We start from the raw sequence: 13725 nt of genomic DNA on the forward strand, positions 1-13725 counted from the left end.
CATTAAAAAAATCCTAATAAGGTTCAGTTGAAATCCACTTCCTTGCAATTCCTCCACATTCATTCTAGTACAGTCATACCTCATGTTATGTCCGCTTCATGCTACGTCCTTTCAGGTTACGTCCCATGGCGACCCGGAAGTACCAGAAAGGGTTACTTCTAGGTTTCACCCCTCGCACATACGCAGATACGCAAAATGACATCATGCGTAGAAGCGGTGAATCGCAACCCACGCGTGCGTAGGCATGTTGTGAATGGGCCTCTGGAACGGATCCTCTTCGCAACCAGAGGTACCATGGAGAACAAATCTGCTCCATTTTCTATGTGATAGGCCTTCAGATATTTGAAGGCAACTACAACATCCCCCTTAATATTTTCTTCTCCAGACTAAACATACCCAGTGTTTTCAACCACTCCTATCTGGACTTGGTTTCTGGACCCTGCCCCCATCTTGGTTGGTCGCCTTCCTCTAAACATGCTCCAGCTGGTCAATTCCCTTCTTAAAATGTTTCACTGAGTACTGTCTGCTGTGATTGCGATGCTTCTACCTTCTGACTTGGTCCCTCTGACGCAGGAGAAAGCAGTGGTAGTGGGCGTTGGGTTACATTGCATTAAATGGTCTTAGAAATATAATAAGGGGAAGGACGGGAAGGGGCTAGACCAAATGTCTGACTTGTTCAGTATTCAGTTTCAGTTTCCAACAGAGACCAACCAGGTGTTCCTTGGAAGGGCATGAAGGCAACACCTCTCCCCAGTTGTTTAACCCCAACGTTTGGTATTCACATGTACACTGCTTCTTGGCACTCGGGATTCTATTGAAGTATTATGGCTATAGAACCATAACTTTATACCTTTTTTTTCAAAGTCTGTTTAAATTTGTTGCCATCACCACGTACTGTGATTAGTGAATTTCACCAGTTAATTATGGATTGTGGGAAACAGTCTTTCATGAACCTACTGCTGCCCATCAATCTAACTGGGTTACCACACGTTCCAGAGTTATAAGAGAAGGTATAAAAAAGAATAATGGTGGCGGTGCTTGCCTTTGAAGTCTTAAATGGTCTGAGACCCAAGTATCATTCTTGAAAATAAGCCCGCCTGCACAGTACAGTAATCTTCAGATATCTTCATTTTAGTAACTCTGCCATCTCAGGTGATAATGGGGAAAGAGTCTTCATGGCAATGGTGCCCTGCTTTTGCAAAGCTCTCTTCAGAATGACCCACGTCAAAGGCATTTTAATTGTCGTTTTATGTATGCTGCTTTTTATTGCTTTTATCAGCTTTTTTGTTTCTTTGGTGCTAATACAGTGGTACCTCGGGTTAAGTACGTAATTTGTTCTGGAGGTCTGTTCTTAACCTGAAACTGTTCTTAACCTGAAGCACCACTTTAGCTAATGGGGCCTCCTGCTGCTGCCGTGCCGCTGGAGCACGATTTCTGTTCTCATCCTGAAGCAAGTTTCTTAACCTGAGGTAATATTTCTGGGTTAGTGGAGTCTGTAACCTGAAGCGTATGTAACTTGAAGCGTATGTAACCCGAGGTACCACTGTATTTTGTTTTATTTGTAAGCCACCCAGAAAATATATTTTTTTAATTGAAGAAAAAAATAAGTACTGCTTCTTCTGTACAGGCAGCAGCTCTACCAAGCCTTCGGGCAGAGATTTTCCACAGTCTATCTACTTGCAATCTTTCTTCATCTGCAAATCATACACTCTGCCACCAAACCAAGGACCCTTCTTTGTTCCCCACCCTGCATTACCCTTTTGTCAGGCAGCTGGGATGCCAGCTGTTCTCTCTAGCGCCAACTCCTTCCAGCTATGGAAATGGGAATTTCCATATGGCTATGTCATAAGAAGTTAATTCTGTTTACCTTCTTTCCCCATGGCTAATGTACTTTCTGCAACCTGCTGTCCTTCCACACCCTTGATGTGTAAGTTATACCAACTTACCAGCATGTATCACATACTGCTGTTCACGTCACTCCTGAATTTCGGCCATCGTGCAGTGTGCTCATTTATATTTGGATATTACATCTGATATTTCAAGCTACCATAGGAAAATAATGCCACTCAGTTCACATTTACTGCTTATAACCATGGGTCATCACAGTGCAGAGCAGGGGAGAGGGACACGAGACAACAAATGTGCTGATAAATAAAACAAAATCAAGCATAAATCAATAAAAAGCAACTTTATTGAAGCTTTGCAGTTGGATCCATGAGTACAATAACCTATAAGTCCAGTTCAATCCCATCATACCAATTTCCAGTTTCAGTTTTAGTAAGTAACCATTAACCATAATAAAACATACAAAAATAAAAACAAAACTATCAAAATAATCAAACTTCCCTTAGAAATTATGGTCTGCTCCTTTGGCTTGTCACTAAGAAATCAGGAACTCTTTTACTTTAAAAAGCAAAATAAATGAATAAAAATCTATCTTCTGACACACAAATCAGTTGCTACTTACTTTCTTTCTTTTAACAGATCAGTGATATATTTTCTCCAATATCTTGTGCCAATGAACAGTTAAACTGATAATAGGCAAGTCCTTGACCTCATCCAACCCACTGTAGCAGATATAGGAAGTGCTTTTTTCTAGAAAAGTAGGTGCTGGTGCTCACCATGAAGTTGTTACAGAAAGTGCCACACTTTTTAACAACAAGAAAAAGAGATGGCAGTACTGTGTACCCTTGAATACCCCCCCCAAAAGCACTGGATATAGTACCTTGAAGGTCAATCTACCTTCAAGAAATGTAGAAGGCATAAATTGGAACGTAGCCCGATTTTAAATGAGTAGTTCTCATGGCGGAAAATAACGTGGTGTGATAAAAAGTAAGACAGAAGTGAATGGTTGAGCCAAGCAATTCCTTGAATACTGAGTGGAGATATCTCTGCCTCATAAATCAGGGGTAGGCAACCCAAGGCCTGGGGGCCGGATGCGGCCCAATCGCCTTCTCAATCCGGCCTGCGGACAGTCCCAGAATCAGCGTATTTTTACATGAGTAGAATGTGTCCTTTTATTTAAAATGGATCTCTGTGCTATTTGTGGGGCCTGCCTGGTGTTTTTACATGAGGAGAATGTGTGCTTTAATTTAAAATGCATCTCTGGGTTATTTGTGGGGCATAGGAATTTGTTCATTCCCTTCCCCCAAAAAAATATAGTCCGGCCCCCCACAAAGTCTGAGGGACAGTGGGCCAGCCCACGGCTGAAAAAAGTTGCTGACCCCTGCTCATAAATCTTAAGGGAGAAAGCTACTGAAATGTGTGAAATGCGAGAAAGAGAGAGCGGTGTCCATGAGCTTACACTAAACTGTGGTTTCACAATACATGCAAACCAAACCAACCTCTAAACTGAATCAATGCCTTCTACTAGATTAATAAATAACAAGATAAAAGTACAATATTTCTTTATCTGCCTGTCACAGTCATACAACAAAAACAAATAGAAGTAGTAAAAACCCCACACAAATCTGGAGTAGCGTCCCTAAGGCGGTTGGATGGTGTCTTGTATTCTTCCTTCCAGCAACTCCTGCAGCCAAGCTGGTGCCAAGCATATTGCTCTGCTCTCCTTTGGACCACATCAACGAGGCTGAGAGGGGGCAGCCTAGGACCTCCGTACACACTGCCCAGGCTTTGTGCACTGGGGAGGTCACTTAGGTGCTGCTAACACAGAGGTTTTATGTCACACACACACACCCCGGAAGCTCACTCCATTGTCTCTTGAGACATTCAGATGCCAGGAACAAAATATTTATATATTTATCTTGCTGAATGTTTATTCTATCTTGATGATGCTTGGCACTGCTTTTGCTTTTGCTCCTGGCTGTAGCTTTTTGGCACAATTTTGTTCTTAACCCTCACCGTCCAAGGCTCATTTGCCCTTGCTGCCTTTTAATCAGATTACCACCACCCTTCATGATTTTCTTTGTAGGCGTCCATGACATCACTACAGCAGATGTTGCACTGTGACATCATTGACAAAATCGTAGGGAACAAAAAAAATCACAGTGCAGCTTAAAGGGCAGTAAGAGAGGCTAATTCACATATCCTGAATATTAGAGAGCTAAATTCCACAACCATGGCATAATATTCTTTCAGAAAATCCTATCAGCTAATCTCTTCCTGTTCCCCTTTTCTTATTTTGATGAGATGAAGATGTTATTAGACTGAGTAATTCAGTTTCCCAATAGATCAGTCCCCCAGATTAACTCAGTGTGTTTTCAACAGGCTGTCCTCAATGTTGGGAAAAAGTCATACTGCAAGCATGTTCAATTCAGAAGGCACATTTCAAGTGTGATTAAGCTGTAACAGGATAGGCTGTTTTCCTCTGGACTCTGAGCAAAAGCACAAATCCCTTTTGATTCATTCTCAGCAGAGGAGATTGCTTAGTGATAACTGGCTAGGAGGAGGAGGACTATACAGATTAGTTTCTGAATATACAGATGGTAGCAGCATGGACATTCTTTCTGGTGGACAAAGAGGCAAATAAGGAGAGATTTAAACCTATTCAAACCAAGAATGTTCATATAAATAACTCTGGTGTCATCTGAGCTAGAAAGGCTCAATATAACAAGATTTTTTCGCTTTCCTTCACTAGGCAGAGATTCCCACAGTCATAGGCATGATTGAACTGAACTGCAACAGTAACAGAATTTACGAAAAAATAAAAAGAAACATTTAGTTCTGACTTAACTATCAGCTGTGAAGAACCTTAATTTCACTCCTTGATTAGACCAAGATTAGACTAAATTCACAAGTTTGAGAATGGCAGAACAGAATTTCCCATATCTTCTAATAGGAGGCGGCCCTCCAGTTTCAATAATACCCTCAGAGGCAAAGACAGGTAACTCGCTTCTTGCACAAGGGCCAATGTGTAGATGCAAAAATGCTGAAAGCCAGGCAGCCCTAGAACCACCCCTCTTACAAGGAGTAAGGCTGCTTGTCCACAGAGGCATCAACATGCCAGGGCAATGGGGGGGGTGTGACGTTGCATGCACAACATCAGGGTGTTGGGAGGAGCCAGGGGGTGGAGCCAAATGTGGCAGCAGGGTGGCTTCAATGGCCGGTAGCTCCTGCTGCTGCTGCTGCTGCTACCACCACCAGCAAGTGGCTTCTTCAGCCCTTCTTCCCTTCCGTGCCAGGAGGAGAAGGAGCTGGCCACTGAAGCTGTGCTGTGCTCAGCTCTGTGCTTGGCCTTCTCCACCCCCTGATTTTTTTGGAGGTTGGAGGGCTCAGTTCCCAGGAGTTGGCACCCCTGCTTGCCCAGCTCTGGGAGGAAGAGCAAGGGCTCTGGGATCCCACCAGAGCCCTTGCAGTTACTTCCCAAAGCTGAAGAAGCCCGTGATTGCAGATGTGGTAGGGGGCAGGAAGAAAAGCAAATGGAGGGTGTGTTTCCTCCTCCCCCCCCCCTTTTTAGCCACCCCATCTACACATAACTGCGATCGCACAAGTATAAGGATAAGGTGCAAGCTACCTGTATAGAAAAACACCTTACGAGTTAAGGCATTGTATTTGCAATGATAAACTGGTGGAGCGTCTTCTCCACCATTTATTTGACTTCCCCAAATAAAGGTATGCCAGAGCTAAATATTTCACACTCAGCCCTTTTAGACTCTGGCCAATTTAGTATAAAATTGCGCACTTGCTAGATGGTGGAAATCTGGCCTAACTGCTAAAGAGGCTTGTTTTTGTAAATGCCACAGCTAGACACGATGAAAGAGATTTTGAAAATAATGCAGTTGATTGTACAGTGACCCAAAATGCTGCCTTTTCCCTTTTGATTTCCTCTTTAATGATGCAGTGTATCCTCACTTTCCTGATGGTCTGCTTTTGTTCAGAGATCCTGCTAGCCAGCCATTCCTTCCTTCAAGATGCCGCAGTGCATTCCAGTTCCCAGTTTGCTTTTACAATTGGCAGTAAATATTCCATGCCTGCTGGGCATGTTCAGTCCCTTTTTAAATTGATGGGGTTGGGAGTTGCCCTCTTTATGCTGAAGATTTTTTGCACTTATACAAACCTCAGGATTGCCTTGAATATGTTCATACTCTTGCTTCTCAGGGCCACTTGTCAACATTTACCACCTGTGTCTGAACACAGGATGGATATTTTACTACTTCTTTATCATAGCTTTGACAATAACATTGATGAATAATAATGGCAGGAATTACATAACTCAGTTATATAACTGAGGGCAGGGGAGAAGCATGTTCTTGACACCATGGGAAGCAGGTAGGTGGATGAGTATGTATGGTTTCTGCTGACCACATCCTTTCTGCTTAATCAGGAACTGCTGCTCTTCATCTGAACCATGATGGCATCAAAACCTCAGCCTTCTGAAGGCATTGTCTCTACATTTTGAAACTTTGCTGACTGAAACTATGATACTTAGCATTTTTTAAAGTAATATAGGTAGACACTGCCAGAAACACAGAGCTCAGCATATATTATAGAACACATTACCAATCTGCTGTTTGATCTAGCAGTTCTGCTAACTTGGAGACAGCTGTCCCTTTTCATTTTTCACACTACCACCTCATGTGGTATAGGGTAGACCGATCATATGATGTTAGCAAAATCCCAGCAAGTATTTTAGTAAAAGGTTAGGCACAATTTAGGCAGAGGGTGTACCAAGCAACAGGAAACGGAGCTGACATTTTGCAGAAGGCTAATCTTAAAAATTGAAATGGTGACTGTCAATGCAAAAGGTGTCAGAGGAGCACTTGACTTGCAGTGCAATCCTATATGTTCCTGCTCAGAAGTAAGCCCAATTTAAGTTAGTGAGAATTGCTCTCACGTAAGAGTGCATAAAGTTACATCCTAAATTTTACTAAATTTAAAGTCTTCAAAATAAGCTTATGTTCACTGGATGCCAGTGAAGTAATATACTAAAATATATTTTAGTGGGTAATACTGAGGTTTGGGAACGTGTATTGCTACCAGAGGAATAGAATCATCATCACTGCAGTAAATCAAAGTCTAGATTACAGGTTTCCAAATCCTCTTAATTTGATTAAAAATAATCATCTCTATGAAGGGACGCATGTGGCGCTGTGGGTTAAACCACAGAGCCTAGGACTTGCCGATCAGAAGGTTGGCAGTTCGAATCCCCGTGAGGGGGTGAGCTCCCGTTGCTCGGTCCCTGCTCCTGCCAACCTAGCAGTTCGAAAGAACGTCAAACTGCAAGTAGATAAATAGGTACCGCTCCGGCAGGAAGGTAAACGGTGTTTCCGTGCGCTGCTCTGCTTTGCCAGAAGCGGCTTAGTCATGCTGGCCACATGACCCGGAAGCTGTACGCTGGCTCCCTCGGCCAATAAAACGAGATGAGCGCTGCAACCCCAGAGTCGGTCACGACTGGATCTAATGGTCAGGGGCTCCTTTACATTTAATCATCTTTATAAATTGATCCATGGTTTTATAACTGTTTGAAAAAAGTTTTAAAAGCTGTTCCTCTCTTGACTGGAGTTTAATAGCCAGGGGTCCCTTCTGGTAAGAGTTATAAATCAATCAACTAAGAACTAAGACTGGTTTGCTGAACCAGACCAATCTCAAACTAGCCTAGTGTATTTGTTCTACCAGTGGCCAAGCATATGCTTCCATACGCTCATAAACTTGATCTGAAGGTGATGGTCTTACCTTGTTATTTCAGCACTGAATACCAAGAAGTGCGTTATTCCTGCATATGGAGTTCTGCAGCTATTAGCTGTTGTGGCTGAATGGAATTACTGATCATTAAATGCTTTATTTTATATTTAATTGACATTTCATTTGCTCATTAATTTTAGTGAATGCCATAGAGCAGGTATGGGGAACCTGTGGTTCTCCAGGTGGTGTTAGACTCCAGTTCCCATTATCCTTGACCATTGGCTATGCTGAGTGGGACTGATGGAATTTGGAAGGCTACAAGATCCCCACCCATGCTCTATGGATACTAATCTAAGAAACTAGGCTCTCCCACCTTTAACAACCTAAAGGGCATTTGCCTTCTGCAATGTTGAAAAGAAACAGGTGCCATGCTTTGGTCCATGAACGCACACACAAGTACTCCTCTTATCGAGAGTCTCATGATGATTCTGATTTGCAGGAATGTGACCCCACCTAGCAGAGCTTCCCCTGTCGCTACAAAAGAAAGGAATGCTCTCCACATGCAGTGCTTTGTAGATGTAGATCAGACAAGGGAAACATTTGACACTGCAGATGTTGTACAACACCCATCACCCCTGGCCATGCTTGCTGAGGCTGATGGGAGTTGTAGTTCAGCAACATCTGCGGGGGTGGGGAGGTTTCCCACACCTGATTTAGACCTTCCCTCCTTCTGGGTATGGGATTCCCACAAGGAATCACTAGATCAGGGTGAGTGAGTTCATTGACTTTGTCCAGTTTCTCCATGAAGTCATCATCTGAAAGTATGATCTATCCCTGGTCACTTACAGTATATGACTTCAGCATGGCTTAGGCTAAAGTAATAGTAGATTTTAAACTAGGTGTGTGAACTAGCAAAAGTTAAACCTTTTTTATGTCTCAGTGTTTCCAGTGGAAAGGTAAAGTGTGTGCTTACATTTTCCCCATTGAAATCAACAGGATTTTAAAATGCTAAATGTTGGCCTGAAAAGGCCTTATTTTTGCACTCCCTATGCATGTACCCTAGGGACGTGGGTGGCGCTGTGGGTTAAAGGACTTGCCGATCAGAAGGTCGGCGGTGCGAATCCCCACGATGGGGTGAGCTCCCATTGCTCGGTCCCTGCTCCTGCCCACCTAGCAGTTCGAAAGAACGTCAAACTGCAAGTAGATAAATAGGTACTGCTCCGGCGGGAAGGTAAACGGCGTTTCCGTGTGCTGCTCTGGTTCATGGCCACATGACCCAGAAGCTGTACGCCGGCTCCCTCGGCCTATAGAGCGAGATGAGCGCGCAACTCCAGAGTCGGTCACGACTGGACCTAATGGTCAGGGGTCCCTTTATCTTTACCTTTATGCATGTACCCTAGTCAAGGCCAACCCTGTTAAACCTACATGACTTCATACATACCAGTGTGTTGACTTGAATTGATAATAGGTATCATTCGGATGTTGATAAATCATGGTGTTAGTCACACATTAGAGTACAATGGTACCTTGGTTGTCAAACGTAATCCGTTCTGGAAGACAGTTCGACTTCTGAAACATTCGACAACCGAGGTGCAAAGGGCCATCTGCAGTTTTCATTGAGAAAATTGAAAAACACACCACGGAAGCCGTTTGACTTCTGAGGCACATTCGAAAATGGAAGCAATTACTTCTGAGATTTCGGCATTCAAAAACGGAAACGTTCGGCTTCCGAGACACTCAAAAACCAAGGTACCACTGTATTATCATTTTGGGCCCCAGTCCCACCTGAGCTTTCTGATTGAATAGCCTAATTCGTAATTCATAAACATGTCTTATTTCTTCATTCCTTCCCTCGCCCTATTTCTTCCAGGTACAGCAACAAGAAGCTGACTCTGACCACACAGTGCCAATCAGTGGTAATCTGGAACTATTTATAACGGAGCCTGTATTAGACGAGAGATTTGTTTTCAAATCTTCCCCCGTAAAAAGCCTTGCTTCTGAAAAGTCAGCTTCAGGAAAGGTCAGTGGCAAAAACGGATTTCCAACAGGCAGTGCAGTGCTGGAAAACTCTGCTGGCCTTTGTGTGTCCAATGGGACTCATAATGAGAGGGAGCCGTGCTGGGATCAAACTCTTCATCTCACAATCACGGATGATACGGCAAGCTTCAATGTGCCGCCTGGAGCACAAAGTCACCCCAGTGACACTTCTAAGCAAGAAGGCTTATGTGACATTCTTACTCCTTTGGCTGTGCCCAATATACAGACGGAAAGAGCAAAGGCATGTGGAGGGAAGCCCTGTGAATCTAACGAGGTAAAAGCAGTCCATGATATTCCCTGTGCTCAATATCTGTCCAAAGCGGATTCCCAGGGAGCCTTGGAAGCTGCAGAACCTGAGGTCAGAGATGCTGATTTATCATCCATGCACGAGCAGTTACAGATGCTTCTTTATGAGGGAGAAGACTGGGGCTGTGACTTCACTTGCGCAAGCAGCAAAGTTGAGAGTTCAGCAGCTGGGACTGACGCTGCCAAGGAGGTTGAAGGGCTGAACATTGCGAGGGATGTAAGCACTAGGCAGCTTGTGCCAGGAAATCTAACAGAAGATAATCAGCTTGTCACAGAATTGGCAGGAGTAATGAAAGTCCACACTGATTACTGCAGTGCGCTAAAAGGAGATGGAGCATGTAGCCGTACAACCACGGACAACAGCTCTCTTGCACTACCTGCAGAAACAGATGCCATGTGTCTGTGCTCTGCCTTTGGACACGAAACAGAAAAGCCATCTGTTCATCCATTAAGCAGCAATATCCAAAAGGAAAAGCCTGATCATAATAGATCTGCTCATATGTCTGCTTATCAGGAAGAAACAATTATGACTGATGGTGGCTTCCAGTCCTGTAGAGTAGAATCTCCATTCAAACTTACAGAAGCTCCAGGCAATTTTTTAGAACATGGCCAAGAAATGTTAAAAGGCCTACCTGCTAATTATCCCAGCCCATTGTCTTGTATTGAACAGATTGTTCATTGTACAGATGGCCCCAAAGCAAAGCAGGCTGAAGAGATGCCTACTAAAGAGTCTCATGTTACACAGCGCCACTCGAGAATAAAAGAGTGTGCTAATCTTGCTGAGCTTTCACTGAAAGAGGATTCATCCAGTAATTTCTCTGGCAAAAATAATGATCAATTTGGAACTGAAGAACACTTTTCAATTACGGCGGTCGATAAAAATGTTGCAGAGAAATTTCAGGAGAAAGGAACTGAGTCAGAAATGAAAGCTCAAAGTGACAAAAATTGTGATATTTATCATGTTTTGAGAGGCAATAATGGTAAAGATGTTCAAGCTGTATCTGATGCACAGAATTGCAGCTACCACACGGAAGAACATAGTTCAGTTTTAGCTACTGAGCCTAAAGCTGTTGAGGGCAATGAAAAAATAGAGAGGCACAAAGCAGAACCAGTGTTCACAGCATCATACAAAGTTAGATTCTACACTGAAGTTCTGTTAGAAATAAACAAGAACAATGAAAATGACATGAGTGAAGAAAATAGGGACTTTGGGACAAGCATAGAGCAAGCTGCCCTAGAATGCAAATATGTGATGCCACCATCAGATTCTCATCAAACAGTATCCGGGGAAAAATCTAGCATTACTGACCATTTAGGGTTAGGATTGGATTTTGCATGTTCTCCATCGGAACCTTGCAAGTCAGCAGCTTTAAACACTGTTAAGCCTTCAAGTATTATCAGAAATGAGTGTCACAGTACAGGTCAGGATAATCAAAATGCAAGCCATATGGTAGGCAATTTAATAGTTTGTGCTCAGCATGAGATTCTACAGGAAAGCATATGTGAAGGTTGTAGTACAAACGAACTAGTGTCAGGAAAGTTTGGTACAAATGCACCAGAGGCAGTTGAAAGCCTAAGGCAAAATGAGTCCATGCAAGTCGGAGTTAAGAAGGATAAGGATGAACATTGGCAGAATCAGTCTGAAAGGGTGGTGGAGAAAAGTAACACTCAAACAGTCCAGAGTGAGAGAGAAAGACAAATGTCTATTTCACATGATCCTGAGGAAAGTGAAGTAGAACCTTATATGAGGAACCTAATCGATTCAGAACACACACATTCCTGGCACGAAAACAGTGAACTACAACAGGATGAGTACCAACATGTAGGCAGAGAAGGTCAGACCAAAATAATCCCGTGTGAAAGGGGTGCCAGAGAAACTCAAAAGCCCACTGAATGTAACCTAGAGGAAGTGGAGCCTTACATGATGGCACTTATTAAATCAGAACAGATGTATTCTTGGCATGATATTACAGACTTTGTGCATCCATTCGTGGTCCTTTCCGGTGAGCAAGCTGGTGTGTCTGAAGGGGGATTAGTGGGAGAGTGTGTAGTTCCATCTATAGGTCACAATCGAGCCACAGCATTCACAGATGGTGAGAGGCAAAGCCTAAATTCATCAGAGCATGCAATAGGGGCCTTAGTCAGCGTCTTGCCTTGTGCCTCCAAGAACAGCCATCATTCTCAGGAACAGCTGCCACAGGTCAAAATTCAGCTATGCACTTCAGGAGCAACTGCAGGAGAAGGGAAGACGAAGTCGCAGGAATCCTCCAAACCCTGCAAGGCACCCTCGCATCACAGTAGCGCAGAGGACGTGAAGCGTAAGCAAGAAACCGTAAAGAAGAAGATGGCACCAAAGGTACAAATTAAGAAGCCGCGCCTTGAAGCAAAGGAAAATGTTTGCAACCAGGCCAGCTGTGCCAAAAAAGTCTCAAAAACAGAGGCTGGGCCAACTCACAAGGAGGAGAAGAGGGAACAACGGAAACTGCCTTGCAAAAAAGACAGCAAAGGTACGTTTCGAAACTGATTTATTTTTTAAAATTGTCCTTACACATCAGCAGTCCTTGGGCAGAAATTCTCCTAGGCTCCAGACACAGGTCTTTCCTGTCTTTGCTTTCTGAGTTGCTTTGTAGGTGGAGATGCCAGAGAGCAAGGGTGCCAGCTCCAGGGGGGCAAGCCCTTGTTGGCCCCCTCAGTATTTTAGGGGTAGGGGCCGGGGTCCCCCAATGTCCCATAAGCAAGGATGCAAAATGCGGAGCCTAGCAGAGTGTGGATCCAGTGGCCAGCTCCTCCTCCTCCTCCTGCCATGAAGGGGAAGGAGGGTCAAAGCAGACTTCTGCCGGTGGCAGCACCAGGAGGAGATGAAGGAGGAACTGCTGGCCATTGAAGCTCCATTGTCGCTCTGCTCAGCTCTGCCCCTGGCTGCTCTTGATGTCCTGCGCCAGACGTGTGTGATGTCATGTGTGTGACATTGCCTCCCTAATTGGCCTCACAAGCTGGCACCTCTGCCAGAGATTGAATGTAGAAACTATTATATGTAAAGCATGAGCTGTATGGGCTCCCCCCAATTCAATATTGTTTACCAAAAGAGAAGTGTTACTATCATCTGACATCTCGGTCCCATGAAATGGTTATTGTGACAAATCAGCTATTGTATACATTCTTAGTTTTCTCTACAAAACAGTGAATCCTTACCAATTAGTTAAACCGCAGGTGTTGAAAGAAAAGAAAGGGGCGGGCACGGGCTGCCCCGACCTTAAATGCCCCCTACTAATCCCGCCCCCGGTGCCAGCCGATTGGCTGGCGCGGAGAATGATGAATATTTATGACTCCCGGGATTCCCCAGTCTCGCGCAGCTGCAGCCAGCCCCATAAGGATGTAGATGGGAGCGTGAGCCTGCAAACCCCCCCCCCTTATGTCGGGAGTGGCATTCTGGTTTAATTGGATTGTGGACAGTGCAGCTTAATTAGTCCCAGGGCTAGTGATAGTTTGGCGCATGAACATATGTGTGAAGCTGTGGCTCCCATCTTCAGGGCCAGGGTTTGGACTTAAAACAGGGTTAGGGAGCCAGAGGCTCTCCAAGTACTGCTAGACTATGAATCCCATCATCCTTAATGACTGATCATGCTGGTTGGCACCGATGGGAGTTGTTGTCGTACGCCATCCTAATATTTTAAAATATTTTATAAATGGAAATAAACACCGGGAAGCTCAGAGGTTACCCACCACTGACTTAGAACATTTAAATAAACATTTATAAAGAAATAAACAATATTATGGAAGAATATTAATTTGCTTGCTACA

At 44.0% G+C, this 13725-nt stretch overlaps 1 protein-coding gene across 4 annotated transcripts in view; it reads left to right on the forward strand.

The window, feature by feature from the left end:
* ALPK2 (alpha kinase 2) overlaps positions 1-13725 on the forward strand; it is a 67044-nt gene that overhangs the window by 30856 nt on the left and 22463 nt on the right. For all 4 annotated transcript variants that reach the window (XM_083402932.1, XM_083402933.1, XM_083402934.1 and 1 more), the window contains one exon: positions 9452-12431. In XM_083402932.1, the coding sequence (XP_083259058.1) occupies positions 9452-12431 (2980 nt within the window). The remainder of the gene's footprint in view (positions 1-9451; positions 12432-13725) is intronic.

The sequence above is a fragment of the Podarcis tiliguerta genome, assembly GCF_965153285.1.
Source record: "Podarcis tiliguerta genome assembly, chromosome: 11".
NCBI lineage: Eukaryota > Metazoa > Chordata > Lepidosauria > Squamata > Lacertidae > Podarcis > Podarcis tiliguerta.